The 19,565-nt window shown below is 39.8% G+C and overlaps 1 protein-coding gene across 1 annotated transcript; it reads left to right on the plus strand.

Annotated features, from left to right (window-relative positions):
- Positions 1-740: 740 nt before the first annotated feature.
- Positions 741-14,069, plus strand: LOC124158796 (bromodomain adjacent to zinc finger domain protein 2B-like). Its single transcript, XM_046534114.1, has 8 exons — positions 741-847; positions 1,532-1,638; positions 4,510-4,584; positions 5,541-5,621; positions 5,755-5,859; positions 11,517-11,632; positions 13,589-13,654; positions 13,988-14,069. Exons 1-7 carry the CDS (start codon positions 827-829, stop codon positions 13,606-13,608), a joined length of 525 nt encoding a protein of 174 aa, XP_046390070.1. The 5' UTR covers positions 741-826; the 3' UTR covers positions 13,609-13,654; positions 13,988-14,069.
- The last annotated feature ends 5,496 nt before the right edge of the window (positions 14,070-19,565 follow it).

Raw genomic sequence — 19,565 nt, forward strand, 5'->3', positions numbered from 1 at the left:
TATGACTCTTCTTAAATGCTTAAAATACTTAAAGCTCACTACTTATAAAATTTCCCGGGTCAAGATCCCCGGTTTGGGCCCCCCCAGTATATTTATAGAAGTCTGTTCTTTTATAATAGTGTTTGTTTTTATATAGTAGTGTACTGTTTTTATATATAAGTGTATTTTTGTATAATATTATATATAATATTTTTTGGAAGTCGGCATCCCTGGGGTAGAGCCTCTCCCCCACCCCCTCCCCAAAAAAAGCGGAAGTGGTTATAGCAATAAAGACGCCGCGGTCTCTCAGGAAGAGAAGGTACATTCCGACGCCGGGTTTCTCTCCACCCTTCCTTCCCTAACCTCCCTTACGGCGCAATACAACAAGGCTGTCGGTGGCCTAATCCAAATACCTGACTACCTCTGCTGAAAGGCAATTCAGCAAGCATCAAATCTGAACGATTACCGCCACGACTAGAGGGTCGTTATGGCGCATTGGCAGATGGTGCGCTAATTCAATCGGCTTGTTTACTGGTTATAACCCGTAAACTGCTGCTCTCAATCATCGGAGGAAGTAAGGAGGGAGGAAATAGCCCGCGGCCAATGAGAAGTCTCCGAAGAAAATGCCGTGCCCTTGAATTAGAAGCGATTGCTCATCGTTTAGAGGGGGTGAGACTCCAACCACTTCTAATGCACACATCCCGGCCACCAGTCAAATTAGCTACTCGATCAACATTTCACATGTTCCGTGACTCATGGCGAGCCTTCGAGTATAAAAGGATAGCACTGGCCCCACGAGGTCTGAGTATTATTTTTCCTCTCTGTGGCTAAAGAGCGTTGGACAAAAATGAAGGCTTTCTCAGTGCTGGTAAGTAGGGGGAGCCGTTCATACTGGCGCTCAAGCGCACACTGTGTAATATAGGAAGGCAACTGGCCTCCAGAGTACCTGCCTCTAAGAACCTGCTTGCGTCGGCCCTACCACGTATCCTGCGGAATTGATCTGTGAATGTGAGCCACGAAACAATCGCCTATCGCAGAAACTAGCGGCATTTTTTTTTATTATTTTTCAATTTTATTATTCACAATTTTTTTTTTTAATTTCAATTTTATTATTCACAAAATGCTCTTGAAAATCATGCCGAGGTGTGTAATACTCCCAAGAATTACATTCTGAAGCCAAATATAGTTATTATAAGCATACTTTTGGTTTACTGAAACAAGCTTTTGGCACGTTAGATACCTACCATTTTCGAAGGTTTATAAATGGCACTGCAAGTATAATCCAATATCATTAAATCTCATCGATAAAATTGTACAAATATTTTATCGTGTTGAATTGAGTGCCAAAAGGTTTTCATGATTGATCTAAATGAGTGTCGACAGGTAAACCTTGCCGAAATTGGCCAAATACATAGCTGGCAGGTTAGAGGCAACTTGGATAGGGCAGCCAACGGCCTTCCCATAATACACAGTGCAAAAAAACTTTCCCTGGATGTGTGAGTGCGTCGCAGACGGATCCTATCCACATAATCGCCGACATATTTTCCCGCAGGCATTTTGCGGGGTCCTCCTGGCCGCTGTCTACACAGCAAACTCTCTTCCTACGGGAGATACAACCACCACCAAGACCACGTCGGTAACATCTAAGGACGACATAAGGTGGGTTGTCATTTTGCCCGTGTGATTTGATAAATTTTGAAACTAAGTGAGACCATTTCTAAAGATTCACCACTCAAGATGTACTCATAGAATTCTTCCCAAGATAGTTGATAAGACAACATAATGCGTATCCATAGTGCCACACCCAGCCAGGGACGTAGCAGAGGGGGGGAGGGGCTCCAGCCTTTTTTCCTTTGTGGCAACTGCCCGCCATACATCTCTGTAGGATACAACTGGTAGGGTCTTTGAATCGTATATAGCTTAAAATCAGATAATATTAACCTCTGCTTCCAGAGTCGTTGAGCTTTTATATTTTCGAAACTCACGAGGATTTCGGAAACAAATGTCTACGGAGTCCAAGCCTTAATAATTACAGTCGCTTCAGTAAACACCAACTTCAGACTAAAATTTTCAGCGTTATTTAAACGAAATTCATAGTTTATTTTACGAAATGTATACTTTTATGATACCTACGAATCGCGGAAAAATTAGCAGTGCTGGCAACCCACACCCCACCCAGCTTCGCCGAGGCATTGGTGGTCCTACCATTCGCGAAAGCTATTCCCCTGGTTTGGATATCCATCAAAAAAGGGAAGTGACAGAGATCACCATGGGAGAAGTATTTGATGCCCACCCGATAAAACTAATGCAATATAATCTCCTCGAGCTTCCGACTGGATTAGGCTTTACTTAACCGCCGACGTTTCCTTGGAATACTTCTCCATTTACCTCAATTAGCCTAGAGGGAGATGCCGAAGTATTCTATCGAAACTTCGGCGCTCATGGAGAGCTCAACTTGGTCGGAATCCTGAGAAGATTTCATTGCTTAACCATGGGATTTAATACACACATCCCTAAACTGAATCACACAATGAAATCACGCCACTCCCGCAAGACAAACGAATTTAGTCGATAAAGCGCTTGGTTACCTTTTGATGGGTTAATGATAAAAAATGTCTCATGTTCCTAACTATATCAAAGCTTCGCCATGTTCTGAGTATCAAATCTTCTTAAACTTAATTAAGAAAAAAAATACTACCGCATTTTTGGTAAATTAATCATGAGGTGGTACATCTACCAATCAAACCAATAAGAATATAAATCGAGCATTATATCAACGTAATGGACGGTTGGATTGATGTATCAAAAAATATCACCATGAAATTAGTCCCCGAACTCAAACTTGTATATTTAATGGAGTACTTGTTAATGGTGCCCGGTTTAAATTCCTGAAAAGCTTTGCGTTTCGCCATTAGAGAAACCAGCAATGGGTTTAGATAAGCCACCGTCTGATTGCGATTACTCCAAGTGTCTTAGGAGGAAAGTCATTTTCAAGTTAAGGCAATCTAAAAGAAATTATGAGTTTTGTGACATTTCGACACATTTGATAAGGTATCGCTAGATTTATGGATACCATTTTCTTCGAAACAAGGAAAAGCTGGATCTTTTGAATTTCGAATGAATGTTACTTCAGCTATTACTCAATTAGCAAATCACTCAATTAAACGAAATAAATGTATTTTTTATTTATGTTAGCGCCAGTCATGTTCTCAATAGTGTATGATGGTAGCCCCAAAACCTTTCCACAAAGGGGTACCTATATATTCCACAATTATTACAGGGTTTATTTTTCTCGATGTAATGTATTGAATATGAGTGGAATAAAATTCTATTATTCTATTACCAAATTCAGAGCACAGTGAAATTAACATAGCCACCCACTTAAAAATATCTTATTCGCATTTGGTTTCTGCTGACGACATATTTACTTTGCGAGTTGATTATGACATTTATACGCGATTATCTAAAAAAAAATGAATTCTTTAGATTTATTTCTGCTAAGCAATTTATTAATCTCAAATTTATAAAGTGTAAGCTTCATTAATGTTTTTTGCTAGTTTCAACTCAAACACACTCGGAATGACACAATTCAGGCCGATATAATCTGCTCAGAATAAGACTCTCTACTTAGGCGAGCGAACGCGGGCCAAGAAAGAGAGAGATGCCTCTAAATGTGAAAAAGCATTTCATAGCTACCTCCAACGAAAATATTCACTAAAAAAATTGGAAGCGATAATTAATGACGACGACCACATTTAATTACTTTCTATGATCCTATAGTGTATTTTTGAAACTAAGCAATTAACTCACCAATAAATCCATGAACCAACCCTCATAATTTTACTTTCAGAGCAAGAGTCAAGAAACGGTGAGTTTGGGATGTGAAATTCCACATCCTTATTTTAACGGCTTGGAGTATGAAGAAAGGTCGATATTATAGTTAATGTGATTTTTTTAGAAAAGGGAACAACGTAAAACCCTATTTCATCTGCTACTCCAACAAATATTTACGCTCACTCCATAGAATTCACATGCTGAGATATCTACGAACTCTTAGATGATCACTGTTCTATTGGTCGGTTGAAAAAACAAAATAGCACTTTTTCTAAAAGTTTTACTTTGGTACAACGCGTTTCAAACAACGGTGCCTAGTGATGACACAGCGGTTGAAACCCGTAGTACCTAAGTAAAATTTGCGGAAAAAGTGCTAACTTATTTTCTTCAACCAATATGCATTCTTTTCCCGACATCTCGCCTGCCTCAGTCAGTGTTGTTGTTGTAAGATGGTTATCAGCAAATGCGGTTGACATTTCATTCCATGGATATAAAAAACAGCAGTATATCACGGATTGAATTTGTCGATAAAAGCTAGGCTCAAAATAGCTTAATAAATCTCAATAAAATACTTTAATCAGGCTCTCATAGCATATCGAGTTCGGGGAATAATGGACTCGTGGTGAGTTTTATGTATGCCATAAAGTATGGTATCTAATTTTCGTGTATGCTTGAACCTCTGTTTCTATTTTTCAGCCCCCCTCCGGTGCCACACTCCGTCGCACCTTTGTCCGCTAGTGCATCGTCTGTCTCAGCCACCAAGGTTAACCCGTGAGTATTCTATCATAATCTGCGATATCCATTTTCCAAAGTGTTTCCTTAGCATGTAAAGGATTCGAAATTAAATTTGTAGAGAGCGAAGTTTGTCAAACTTTCTCATTTAAGGAAAAATATAAATACCTTATCCCAAAAATATTTTAATTGTCTACTCGTTAGAGATGTTTTAAAATGACTTAAAGGGTGCAAGGATTTCGTGGAATCAATTACATTTAATTGCGTTAGAGCATGGGAGTCCCATCGCATTATAAGTCAAAATGACGATATAAAAAACACTGTAACATGACGGGCTCGGTAAGGCCGCATAATCACCCCTGGATTACTAGCTTCAGCCATCTCCCAATTCATCGTAGTTTTTTCCCATTTCTTGCGTTTTTATCGCTTTAATTTATGAATGAAAATAGTCTTCCTCCAACGAAACTCATTAGGGAGTGGTAGCCAACAATGTAGAGCGATTGGATTCAAATTTCGGTTGAAGTCTTTAGACACTAAATCAAAAACCTTGGAATGCGAGTTGGCACAGGGAGGGGAACTGCCTCTTTACCCAGAATGTGTAAACTTCACACGCCTGTGGCTACGTCCGGGGTCAGATCTACCCTTATTCATCCAAATCAATCTTCTGGTTGAATCACTGAATGAGTGAGTGAATGGTATTGATATTTGAGCGATTTAGAGAATATTTTCAGGCTTAATTTCGCATAATTCTGAAAAAATATTAATTTAAAGTGATTAATAGTCAACCCCACGACCGGCTTAATAACATATCGTATAATTTTCAGGTTTGACCAGTCCTGACGATAATACAAATTGCATTAAAACTGGCCATGAGATTTATGTATTTGTGGAAAATTGCCAGTAACTTTTAAATCAAACAATAACAAACACATTTAGGAAATAAATTGCATCACGAACATTTTCCGCTGACGACTCTCATTCATATTCCTCCTCAGGCCCGGCGTCTTTGACTCGTCTTCTTCGGAGTCGGATAGCGACGAACACACCTCCTCCACCACGGCCAAGGCACTGTTCAGGTGAGCGAGCGAGCCGCCCGGTGAAAAGCCACACCGCTTGAAGCGGGGAGGCCGGCCGTTTATAATCCATTAATGTGAATCCACCTGTTTTATGTACTAGCTGCGACCCTTTTATGTGCATCTCCCTCTACAGGAGGCAGGCCGGCGGCACGGACGACACGACCGAAGACGACAGCGACGACTCCGACGACGGCGCAGACGGCGAGAGCGACGAAGAAAGCGACGACACCCGCACTAGGTGAGTGGCGTTCTTTCAGTCATTGAATTATTAACACTCCGTGGATAGGAGTTTGGCATCACCTACAAGTGCGGGTATTGGTGGCCCATTCTTCACTTCACTTGCTTCATGCAAATTTCTGCCATCAATAAGTCCGAATGTATGATCTTAGGTTTTCCCGGCCTATCAGTTGGAGAAAAGTTTCTCGGGTTTTCCACCGGTTGATGTCGTCCATGTCTCCCGACGTTTCGATCCGCGACTTGCTGATCATCCTCAGGGGATCTTTCGAATGCCGTTCTTCGAAATTTTTCCAGTATATATACACTCCATCCGAGGTCAGGTGTAACCTGGAAGATCCCCTGAGGATGATCAGCAAGTCGCGGATCGAAACGTCGGGAGACATGGACGACATCAACCGGTGGAAAACCCGAGACACTTTTCTGCAATAAGTCCAAATCTTTGCCACATTTTAGAGATATATGATGAATTAGCCCATTATGGAGAGTAAATAACTCTATCAATGAAATTCCGGGGGCTGAGGCAATTTCTAATTGAATCCAAGACATGCGGTAACGTTTTTGATTCAGGCAAAGCAATAAAATCCATATTATTGGAGAATAACATTGGAATGGAAGAAAGAGGTTTCAAATATTTTTCTTTTCGCATGCTGATGCATCATTTGATCCGTAGCTAAATCTATCAGGTGAGCAGAAAAAAATGGAGGGAAAACCAGGCCTCAATGAGAGATTATGGGAAGGACAAGTTAAAGGTCATAATGACCCATAGCAGTATCTCTAGGTATAAAATCCATGGTAAAAATTTCTGCGTGTCGTTACGAAAATGTCTTGGTATATTAGCATAGTAACAGTAATTATGCACAAAGTCGCGAAATTTCCGAGGACTAGGATGGAAAATGAAAGTTAAATTCCTTTTGAGCATGGTATTTGGGTTCCAAAATGGTATATGGGCATACACGAGAATACGCCCATTCCAATCGAGTAGTAATTTTTGGTGACGTACCACTCGCTTAAAATAAATGAAATCACCTCAGATTCTCTGAAAGTATTCTGCCATTTAATATAGGTTTGCATGGAGTATTTAAGAAGCATTCAGGCAGTCACCCCTCCCCTCATGGACTTCTCTCTTCAATTTATAACAAGACCTACTTTATTCTTCCTTTATTTTTATCAAAAACATCTATTCTCTTCCTTCCTCTCTCTCGTATACCCAACATTCTTTCCGCTATCACCATTTTCAAAATTCCCTCCCCGCTCAAGACTCGCTCCATCCATACCTTCTATCTCATTCGTTTCTCATATTCTCATCTAGAAGCTGCCTTTCCTCACCCACCATGATTAGCACTTTTTCGGTCAGCTTCCTCTCCGTCCACTAACCTTCTCCATTGTTCACCATACCCACATCTCGAATCCCAGCATTCTTCTCTCGTCCTGCTGCCTAAGTGCCCATGTTTCCGCGCCGTAAAGCGCTACACTCCAGATCAGACTAAGATGCAAATTTATTCTATTATACAGGGTGTCCCATTTATCTTGACTACCTGAAATAACTTTTTGTCCAGATGCAAATTCAAAAATGTGTCAAGCAAATGTTCAATATCCGTCAGGGGGACATTAATCAGCATGATTGCTTTCCTTGTAGCTTTGTGATTTACAAAGATATGAACTGCGGTATGTCTTTTTTAAATAGCACCCTATATTTTTTTGATTCGGTAATTCATTTCCTCTCCTATAACTCCTCCTGTTCATATCTTTGTAAATAACAAAGCTACAAGGAAGGCAATCATGCTGATCAGTGGCGCAGCGAGGGGGTTTTGGGGGATAACCCCCCCCCCCCCAGAGCTCAGAGAAATTTTTAATTTTAACATATTTTACTTAATCGGATTGATATTACTAACAGAATAGCGTAAGGATTATTAAAATATCCCTCAGAAAGCCGTAAAACTCACCATTGTGAACCGTTTATCTTAAAATTCCGCAATTTATTAATCTCGCACCTGCCGCTTATCCTGGTGGGTATTCCATACCCCCACACACCCCGGTATTAGTTGCACCTAAACCCCCCCCACCCCAGGCTTAATTCCTAGCTGCGCCCCTGATGCTGATTAATGTCCCCCTGACGGCTGATGAACATTTGCTTGACACATTTTTGAATTTGCATCTGGACAAAAAGTTATTTCGGGTGGTCAAGATAAATGGGACACCCTGTATGCAGGCGTGTGGCGGGGCTGCACAAACACCCCCGCCATACTTCTACTGAGGCAGCTTGCGCGGTAGAATGCAGATGCCTTCTTCTACGAGAAGAACTTACTTACATTTCAAGCTTTCAGGGTCAGAGGCGAATACATTGGGTTGGGCCGAAAAATGACTTTTGTTCGGGATCAAATTTGCCTTGCGCTGAAAGGCTGTGGGCTGATATCAGGGTCTCAGATCCGATTTTTTTAAATATGATAATATTAACATGTGTCACCCGAGTCCTCAAATTTAAAATTTGGCGAAAATTCTGGCGGAATTCGGAGGCAAACATGTATGTTGAAACTGTCATCTTAACTAAATCCAATTCAGTAATAAAAAATTAATGTTATTAAAGTAAAAAAAATAAAGCCATTACAACTTACAGCAATTTATATGCGAAATTTAAATAATTCCATGGTTTTTTGATGCGTGAGAATTATCAAATACTTTTGAGTCCTTATATTCGCCCCTTAGGAGACCATTAAAATCAGCCCAAAATATTGGTTAGGCGTCCATGAGTCAAACATTATATACGTCACGAAAAAGGGCAAAAAATGACTAGCGGAGTGGCAATGATGCTCCCTCTGAACAGCATATGCACAGAATGGCTCTATCTAATATGACCCTGGATAGATTGCTCTTAATTAGAGAGCTAGAGCGGTGGCTCCGACTCCATGGGGCCTGAGGGGGGCCCCATGCCCCTCAAAAATTCGTTATGGGTGTGAGGAAAAAATTTGTCAGGCATGTCGATTTTCCCCGGAGTGTCAAGATTACGAGATTCGAGTTATCAGGGTTCTTATGTTGATCATATGACTCTTGTAAAATGTATTGTTTGAGGCGTAACTTGGTGAAAGCGATTCATTATTAAAATTAAAAAGAAGATCTTTGTGCTTTCACATTAATATTTATTCACAAATTTACGACCATGGTTTCAACGTTAGACGTCATCATCAGGTGAACTCTACAGAGGTCCATCACATAAACCCATTCTTGGTATAAAAGGATGTGATGGACCTCTGTAGAGTTCACCTGATGATGACGTCTAACGTTGAAACCATGGTCGTAAATTTGTGAATAAAAATTAATGTGAAGGCACAAAGTTCTTCTTTTTAATTTTAATCTTGTAAAATGCTTAAAAAACCCACTACTATTAAAATTCCCCGGGGCAAGATCCCCGGTTTGGGCCCCCCCCCAATATTTGTAAGTCGGCATCCGTGAGCTAGAGGGATAAAAAGATCAGGCATGATTACCCCCTACCGCGCCTCACGTCCTCTCCAGCAATTCTGCGACCTGTGAAAATTTTGCTGGCAGCGTTCACGGGTACAATAGAAAACCCTGGTCGCGCTTAGGTCTGCTCAGGAATGAAGCTAAAGAAGCGGCGTAAAATATGTCGTTGCGTATGAGAGGACTTAGCACCTCTGATCACCGCGGTCGTTGGTCACATTAGCGTTCGTGGCGCGAGGAGCGGATTTTAAATTTGCACCCGCCTATTCCGTCACGGCTGACCGAGAGCTGCTTCATGCGAGTCCAGTTAGAGTGAGAAGATTGGAGCGTGATCTAATCGCAGTTCCGCGATGCTAATCGACGCTGCAGGAAAGGAACACGCGTCTAGTTCAGCGATGAGAAAACGTTATGGCGCTAAACAGGAATATCATTGATCGTTAAATAAGTTATCATCAGTGGCAGGGGCCAGTGGCGCAGCGAGGGGGGGGGGGGGTTTGGGGGTTAAACCCCCCCCCCCCAGAGCTCAGAGAAATTTTTAAGTTTATTCCATTTTACTTATTTGGATCAGTATTACTCATAGAATAGTGTTAGGATTAATCAAATATCCCTCAGAAAGCCGTAAAACTCGCCATTTTGAACCATTATTCTTAGAATTTTTTCTAAAGGAGGGCCCACGCAATTCCTGCTTACCCTTGCGGGTATGCAATATTCTCACACCCCTAAGTATCATTTGTGCCTAATCCCCCCCCCCCCCAGCCTTAATTCTTCGCTGCGCCCCTGGCAGGGGCGGCCATCTCCAATGTCGATGGCAAATTCCCTCCACTCAAAAGCAACCATCCCACTACGTAAAGTTCGCATTCAAAAATCCCCTACCCGAAACTCTACACTCACATATTAAAGAGGACGTATGTTTGTCAGTCCGCTATGCGTTTCCATACGGCTGCATGGATTGCGATCAAAGTACATAGGTGCATCTCGTGCTCCCGAACCCTGTAGTGATACTTTCGGTTGTTCTTTAGCGTCGCTATCTCATTCAGTGGCGGAGCGAGTGGGGGGGGGGTGGGGGGGGGTTGGGAGATAAACCCCTCACCCCCCCCCAGAGATCAGAGAAATTTTTATGTTTAATCCATTTTACTCATTTGGATTAATATTAATGATAGAATAATATAAGGATTAATAAAATATCCCTTAGAAAGCCGTAAGAACCACGATTTAGAACCATTTATCTTAAAAAAATTTCTATGGGAAGGCCCCCGCACCTCCTAATTACCCTGGCGGATACTCCATGCCCCCAACCCCCTATATTAGTTGCGCCTAAAACGCCCCCCTAGCCTTAATTCCTAGCTGAGCCTAGTTTGATATCCTCCCGGGTAGGCACACCTCCTGACACGCTCAAAGGGGAAACTTCTAAATCCTGTATGATCATGTAATCCAAGTTACCCACTTCTCTGGGTACTATCCCTCTGAGCAACGCCAGGTGGCCTGCTAGTTATTTTCTATGACACAACTTGGGCCAAACATACCTCCTATGGGCGGCAGGGGCGCAGCTAGGAATTAAGGCCGGGGGGGTTTAGGTGCAACTAATGCCGGGTGTGTGGGGTATGGACTACCCGCCAGGATAAGCGGTAAGTACGAGATTAATAAATTGCGGGATTTTAAGATAAACGGTTGAAAATGGTGAGTTTTATGGCTTCCTGAGGGATATTTTATTAATCCTTACACTATTCTAATAGTAATACCAATCCAATTAAGTAAAATGGATTAAACTTAAAAACATCTCTGAGCTCTGGGGGGGTTTTAACCCCCAAAACCCACCCCTCGTTGCGCCACTGATGGGCGGCCCTGATCAGCATTGTCATTTCTGAACATCTATGACGATTTTCAGCCATAAACATCATCATAAATTAAAACTGAATCAGAACAATAGAATTTTTTTACAAAAATTATCACCCAAAGGTACTGCCTTCGGCCACAGCAGTATCCCGGATTGCTGGTTGCGGGGGAACTAGAATACCATATCATTAAGGGATAGTTTTGATAGAGTGAATGAAGGTTGAGAGATGTGACAGTGTGATGCACGGAGTAAACCTGCAGATTTATAATACCATTCCACACTAATGTTTGCGTTCAAAAATTCAGAAAGTAGTTTTAGGTAATCATGTTTCATCAAAATGAATTTTACCTTATGATTTGCTGTTTTCTCAGACGACAAGTGTCAAGCAGCCAATCTGGGCAACAAGGAGAGTCAACAAGCGAAGAGCTTAGTGCTGAAGATCAGAAGAAGGGTGGTCAACAATCCCCTGGAAAAGTTCCACCAGTTGGTAAGATATAAATCCACTGCTTTAGCATGAACTATGCATGTGTATGGATTTAAAATTTCCATAAAAGTGTGCAAAACTGATCTTGATTTTGAGTAGATATATGTACATGGGAGACAAATATTCCCAGATTTTCAACTTCATTTAACCCTTTTAGTGCGGCAGGCCGATATATCGGCTTTTGCTGCTCGGGCGAAAAGTGCGACGGGCCGATATATCGGCTCTTACATAGTATGTACATTATCTAATTTGCTATATCTTATTACATTGATATTTTTTTTCAGTTAACGTAAAATCATTTTTTTGATTAACCAGTTTAGCCTCAATAATTAAAAAAACTGCTTATGGATATAAATAAAATAGCTTTGTATTGTTTTTTTCCTAGTTGCTACATTTTATGAAAATACCCTCCGCATTTCTCGCCAGTAACCCAGGAAGAAGGATAGCACTAAGAGGGTTAAAGTATTGATACCCTTCACTGGGAGTATAATACAGTGAATTCAAGTACATAATGGGGTTCAATCATTTTCAAAATCTTAGCTGTGGTTGAATAACATATCAGCAGAGTAAATTGTTCAATTATTTATCTCATGAACACTAAAATTATAAAAAGAATTTAATAAGATTTAACAGTGCATATCAAGTGTCAAAATCAACATATCAGGGAACTTTCATGCACCAAGAATGAATCAGGATTAAAAATTAGTTTAAAATATTTCTACTCTTGAAAACAGAGCATTAGAGGGGCTGGATAATTTACAATGTATTATCACAAACACTCGTGCCCTGAATAGGGGTAACCTGTGGAGCAGCAAGGGGGGTTATGGAGGTTAAAACACTCCCCCCAGAGCTCAGAGAAATTTTTAAATTTAATCCATTTTACTTAATTAGATTGATATTACTAATTAGAGGATTAATAAAATATCCCTCAGAAAGCCGTAAAACTCACCATTGTGAACCGTTTATCTTAAAATTCCGCAATTTATTAATCTCACACCTGCCGCTTATCCTGGTGGGTATTCCATACCCCCACACACCCCAGTATTAGTTGCACCTAAACCCCCCCCCCAACCTTAATTCCTAGCTGCGCCCCTGAACTTAGCCAGTAGGGACTTGCACCCAAATGCTGTCCTGCAGCCAGGGTTGTGGAACAGTGGGTCCAACAAAAATGAGATTTTATATTATGTGCTAAAAACTTGTAAACAGTTAATGAAATTAGTAATGATTAAAAATTATTCCAGTAGAGCACTGATTATCCATTACTCAATTAACCATTCATTTGAATGTCCATTTATCACTTCCCTATCCAGTTCCCCAACCCCTCCTCTACCTTCCTGTTGTACCCGATGCTATTCTTCTTTTTCCCCAACACTATTATTTAAATATCAATGGAATGGGAGCAAAAGATACTGAGAAACCATGGCATGCCAACATGAGGTCAAAATGAAGAATTGTTCTCAGAGTTCTATCGGGGTGATAATGCTGATTCAGATGATCCATACCACCAACGTTTCAGAGAAAGAGTTATTCTATGTCTTCAGGGCTTGCTCTTTTTTTTATGTAGGCATTCTCCATCTTCATCCCTGAATAGAGATAATAGCTCTTTCTCCATAACGTTGCTGGCACTGATCATCTGAACAAGGGCATCACCTTGATGGAATCCTGAGAACCATTCTTCATTGTAATATGCTGAGAAAAAGTTTCTCTATCCATGAAGCCAAAACTACAAGGAAAATTATTATTGACATTTTTTCCAACTAATTAACTATGCTTGGAAGAGCAGGAGGGTTTACAATTTGCATTAAATATAATGAAGTGTATCTTTTCCCTTTCTTTACGCTGTGTCTCTTTCAAAAGGAATGCAATATTGTGGCAATTAAAACTCAATAAAATCTATCTAGAGGTGGATCATCATTAAATTATTAACAGCTTTAATAATGATTATTTATCAATTTTCAGCTACTCAACCCATGCACTAGAGAGAACGGTGGATGATACCTCCAACACCAAGACAGCGCTGACAATGTAAGAAAGGAGAGAAAAAATTCAAAGCATGTTCCATTTAGGTATTTCACTTTCTGATGCAGGCACCTGACGCATGAGGTCTCAGAGAACTATCATATAATGATATTATCATGTAACATATGATGCACCAAAAATATTAAACATCGTTACAAATAATGTAATAGTTCTCTAAAATTTATCTAAATCATTCCAATACGTCAGCTGTTTAAATTGACTTTATTCACCCTAAGAGCCTACCTGTTTTGTAAATTGGTATGCAGGAATCAATTTACTTTATGAAAACATAACGAGTCTAAACAAAGACAAATTATGTTATCATCCATTCATTTTCAGATGGAGGTGATGAATTAAAGAAGATCATCTCCCAAGAGGAGCCTTTATTTTAATAAACAAAAATGATATAAAAACTAAAAAATACAGTAATTTAATTTTGTAATGTTTTGTTCTTAAAATACATTCTGGATGCCCAAAAATGGTTTAATTAATTATTAATATTTAATTAAATGCTATAAATAAAAACGAGGGACGGAACTACGAGTTATGTCAGGAAGGCAAAGATCAGTATGCCGCCCTCCCTCCCCTGATACCCCTACGCTCCCTCCATCCTACCACTAAAATATAATAAATCCGTAAGCTACTTTTTTGAGATGTGGTAGTTGAAATTACACACCATATGTTTGCTGCTAATAAGTTTCATTAATATGTATTATTCTTTAATAATTTATAAAGTAATAATTATTGTTACATAATTTAAGTAGAAAAATTAAATAATTAAAAAAAAACTTCTCTAATATTACCCCCCCTGAAATCTCTCAATGGAGGCACATGCCCCTCTGCTACGCCCTAATTCCAGGTCTGTCATGTACAATTCCTTTGAGGCAACCTTTCTTTCCTGGAAGCAATATGTATTTCGCAGGTTCTTGCTCACAAATGATGCATGCTAGATTAGATCCCAAATGTAATCCAGTCAACACCCAGGCTGTGACGTTGCGTATAATTGAATATTCAACAACAATATAAAAAATATTGGATACATAAGAATTTGGAATTGCAAGCTTGTTTCCAGCAGCATTTAAATACTAAGCTTTATTCCAGCTGAAATTCACCTATCACAGTGGGGAATGACTGGAATCTACCAGTTGGAATTTTGTTAGGAATAAATCTAGCATTCGATTGGATTCTGGCTTGCACAGCGAAGTTTTCGAGGTGCTTAACAATCCAGGATCTACTATTATTGTCATGTGGAAAAGTCCTTTATATTTTGTGCATTGACACAGAATACGACCAGCAGTCAAAAAATGATATGGAGATATGAGATCTCAAGAGTGCCCTATTGGTGTGCTTGTCCCACAGCCGAAATGGAACTTTTCGAGGAAATAAATTTTAGCCCGCGTTATACCTCTAGCTTACAAACGCCAGAATATTTGAAGATATGAAAATAATATTTTATAGGTATTATTCAGAAGTAAATTGAAAGTATTACGTTCAGAAATCCAAGCGCTATTGGATATCGAAGTGATCCCATCATCATCATCACTGGTCAACAATCCTAGGATTGGTTTGACGCAGCTCTCCACTCAGTTCTCCTATCGGCTAATCTTTTCACTCCTACGTATTTCTTCTCTTTCACATCTCTCTTTACTTGTTCCATATATTTTGTTCGAGGTCTTCCTTTTCCATTCTTGCCTTCCACCTGTCCTTCGACGATTGTCTTCATCAGGCCATCATGTCTCAAGATGTGGCCTATAAGGTTGTTCCGTCTTCTTATTAAGGTTTTCATGAGGCTTCTCTTCTCTCCTACCCTTCTTAGGACTTCCTCGTTACTAACTCGGTCGATCCATTTGATTTTCATCATTCTTCTGTAGCACCACATTTCAAAGGCCTCTATCCTTGCTTTCTCCGTGCGGTCATTGTCCATGCCTCACTTCCGTATAGGAGCATACTCCAGATGTAGGTTCTTATAAATTGTTTCTTTACATCCATATTTAAGTTTCCCGCTGTAAGCAGGTCTCTCTTTTGGTGGAATGCTCTCTTTGCCTGGGCTATTCTGCTGATAATTTCTTTCTTGCTTCTCCCGTCACTAGTTATCTTGCTTCCCAAATAACAGAATTCATCCACTTCTATCAGTTTTTGCCTCCCTATTTTAATGTAAAGCTCTCAATTAAAATACCCAAATAAATATTTAAAACCAATAAACCGAAATACTCTGTAAAAGAAGCGATAAAACTAACCTCAAAATGGTTGATTATGAATAAATCCAACGTCGATAGCAACTGATGCACCAAAAATCCCAATTGATGACAATTCATCATTTGAATACACCTCAAAACATTTCAAAAATAACAAAAGAAACACGTATTCTCTTGAGCCATGCGAATAGTAAAAATCTGCCCTGACTATCTGAGTATGTAATCTTTCTAGAGTATATAATCTTTGATTAAAGAAAAGTAAAAAATAAAAGTACTACAGTTGCTCATTCTTCTAACACTATAAGTAATTGCATAGTAGGACCATTGTGCAAGAGTCAATTCTGTAGAGTTGCATTTTCTTGCAGAATCAACTCTTGAAGCCTACCTGTCCCCTAATCTCATTAATGTGTACCCACTAAGACCAATGCTCACTTTGGATCCTCAAGACAGACATCCTAGCCCCTCATCATTGAACGTTCATGGTACCAACTTACCACAATCACTGCTCTTTTTACTACTCTGTACATGGGCGTACCTAGCGGGGGCAGCTCTCCCCCCCCTCCCCCAAGAGGCAAAAATGGCAGAAGTCTTTAACGAAAATCAGAACTGGATTGAAAAGAAAGCTTTCAATAAATTTTCTTTTAACCCATGAAAAATTATATTAGAATAAGGCATGTCACTAAATTTTTTTTTCAAGCAAATAGTTTTATAAATTTAGTGGTTATAATTTTCTTAAAATGTTGGTTTAATTCACTTTTTCCGTACAAAAATGTTAAGACTTGAACGACTATGGCTTGCCCCCCCCCACCTGTTTTGACCCTGTCTACGCCCTTGACTCTATACATAAAAAAAGACTGACATGTCCAACAGTGACGTAAGTATGGGGGGGGGGTGAGGGAATAAATCCCCCCCCAGTGGCACCAACTCCATGGGGCTTGATGGGGCCCGAGCACCCTCAAAATTCGTTATGGGGGGAGAAAAAGATGTGTCAGGCTTGTAGATTTTCCCCAAAATGTCGAGTTATTAGGGTTCAAAAATGCTTAAAAAACTTTAAAACTCACTATCTATTAAATTTCCCAGGGCAAGACCCCCACAAGCCCCCATATGAGCCCCCCCAATAAATTTCATAAATCAGCACCCAAAGCCTCAGAGGTATAAAAAAAATTATTTAAAACTGTCTAGTTTTGAGGCATAATGACTGTGTCCGCTTAAAGTTAAAGTTTAAGCACCAAATTAATGATGAAATATGTATTTCCATGCATGTCAATTTTCCCAAACCACCTATTGCCTGGGGGTGAGGGGGGCGTTTGCCTCCTCATGTTCCACTATCCACCCCTAAGCATATTCCTCGTCACGCCTCTGATATCCACTATGCACTAAAAAATTCAATCATTACATATATGTTATTAAAATGAACCCAGAATTCATCCAAAAAAGCATGATAGTACTGCCGCAGCTAATAAAACAAGTGGTGCTGAATTAAGGAAGATATCCTATAGGGTTGAACTACTCTCTGCAAGTGTTAACACTGAGAACTGTCATCTTCATCATCTAATTAAAATGCTTAATATGCATGACCAGGGGTGTAAACAGGACGATGTGCAGGGGTCGGGGCACGAACCCTGGGTCAGGAGGGTGGAAGCACCCTCTGTTGAAAATGTGAACGTTTTCATCACTAAAAATCACACTTGAAGCTCTTTGGTAACCAAAATTACACAATAGGGTAGTTTCCTTAAAAAAAAAAACGAAAGGCATTGATTGCGATTCGTTACCCACCATTACTGTATTCATAATATACAAATTATTTCGTTTTAGAAATACCAGTTTAGATGAATGGCAATGGTCCATTTTTATCCTCATTTGAAAAGAGCCAGATTGGCGCCCATGCGATGCCACTCCACGTGACGTCACAGGGACCTAGTTTCTCTACGAGAAGATAGGAGTTATACATCGTCTGAGGTTACCAATGCATGTATGAGGCGCAGAGCTCAGGGAAACATGTCTTAATAATCACTTATTAAAAGTGGCTAAGGTCGGAAAGTTTTCTTCAATTGATAAGGTATTAATAATCCTTATTTAAGCCAAGCGCTACCAGCCAGCAGGGTACTCAGCTACCCGCTAGCAGCCTGCGTCGTATCAGCGCTCAACTCGCCTCAAGGTCACCTCACAGGGCGGCAGCGGGAACCAGAAATACTTCACACGGAGAGATTTCCCAGCATTCATACTTATGCGTCGCGTTTTCGCGCGCTTGAAAATTTTCACTTTTCATTTAATCGCGAAAAATAGATATCCTCATGTAAAAATCTAAAAGCGTGAAATACGTACTCCAGGAGTAATAATCTTTCGATTTCGGCAATAAAAAAATAATAGGAAACCACCCTATTGATGGGTCACGAGGGAGCTGTTTTGCTAACAATGGTGGAGTAGAATAAATTTGTTTTAGGTATAGGTAAATAATCGTCTGCTAAAATTAATTTGTTTGGGGGAGGGGGAATAACAGGCCTCTTGTGCCCCTCTGGGCTACACCACTGTGTATGACATAAATCATCATTTGGATTTCATACTAGGGCCCCCTTGTAAGCTACTGAGGTACCTTTAAAGACAGGCAACTTTTCCCCAGCAGATCAAATAAAATGATGCAACATGGTAGAGTAAATCTGCACAGAACTGCTGAGCTTAAAAATGCTGTAGTCACACCTCTTTTCACTTCATCTATTCCATCAAAGTTGAGGCAGCCATTATAATGGTCTCGGGCACCACTTACAATATATGTATAATGATTCCAATTGTTCAGAATACAGTAGATAGTGTCAAAATGATTGGATCATCTGACTGCTGCCAAACAGCTTAACATTTAGGTAAACAGCCAAGGCCGTAGCCAGGGGGAGGATCAAGGGTGATTGATCCGCCCCCGAAATGAAAAAAATCAAATAGATACTTTATGCTCGCACGACGATATTATATAGTGGTGCATGGACATCTAGTAGTCCAATGCGACTTAGGTCAATAATTATCTAAGCGAATTTGTAGGTTCAGTGTGTGTAGTTGTAGTGCAGTGTGTGAAATAATAGTGCTGTGGATTAGTAGAGAGGTGGGTGACTTATGAGCCTCCTGAGGGACCGCAGAATTGACATCGACACCGAGGAGTTAATTCATTTGGTCGCTGCAAAAAAAGCTAGAAGGCTAAATTCAATTTTATAATAATATTTTTATATTTTCCTTTAAGGGTTTATAATAAATATGTTTATTTAACTGTATATGCTATTTTATTTATCTTATAAAAATAATTTTGTTTGTCTACTATTCCATAAACCCCCCAAAAATATTTTCTGGCTACGGCCTTGTAACCAGCATATCAAAAATTATATCCCAGTCCAATAAAATCTCTTTAAATGGGTCCCTTAGTTTTTTTCTTCCTTAAATTTGAGTTTCGTGTCAATATGGAGATGGTCTTCCTCATTCTAAAACATTTTTAAATTTTAAGAATGGGCAGTACATATGAAAACAAAAGAATTGATTGAAGAGATTTGCAATTCTACACGCAAGGATTGGTCAAGTACATGATAAAAAAATTATCAGATATCAGTTAATAAGTGAAGTTATTGCATTCATATTTTAAAAGATATATTCCGATTTACCTCAAGGAAATCTCAATTTTAGATAGGTTTTTCTAACATCAGCCTGAGATTACCCTATCTGAAAATGTAATCACCTCACTTGTC

This window comes from Ischnura elegans, chromosome 5 (genome assembly GCF_921293095.1).
Source record: "Ischnura elegans chromosome 5, ioIscEleg1.1, whole genome shotgun sequence".
In the NCBI taxonomy this organism is placed as follows: Eukaryota; Metazoa; Arthropoda; class Insecta; order Odonata; family Coenagrionidae; genus Ischnura; species Ischnura elegans.

Coding starts and splice junctions, on each gene's coding strand:
- LOC124158796 (XM_046534114.1), top strand. CDS start 827: ATGAAGGCTTTCTCAGTGCTG. Junction 848..1,531: donor TGAAGGCTTTCTCAGTGCTG/GTAAGTAGGGGG, acceptor ATTTTCCCGCAG/GCATTTTGCGGGGTCCTCCT. Junction 4,585..5,540: donor TCAGCCACCAAGGTTAACCC/GTGAGTATTCTA, acceptor ATTCCTCCTCAG/GCCCGGCGTCTTTGACTCGT.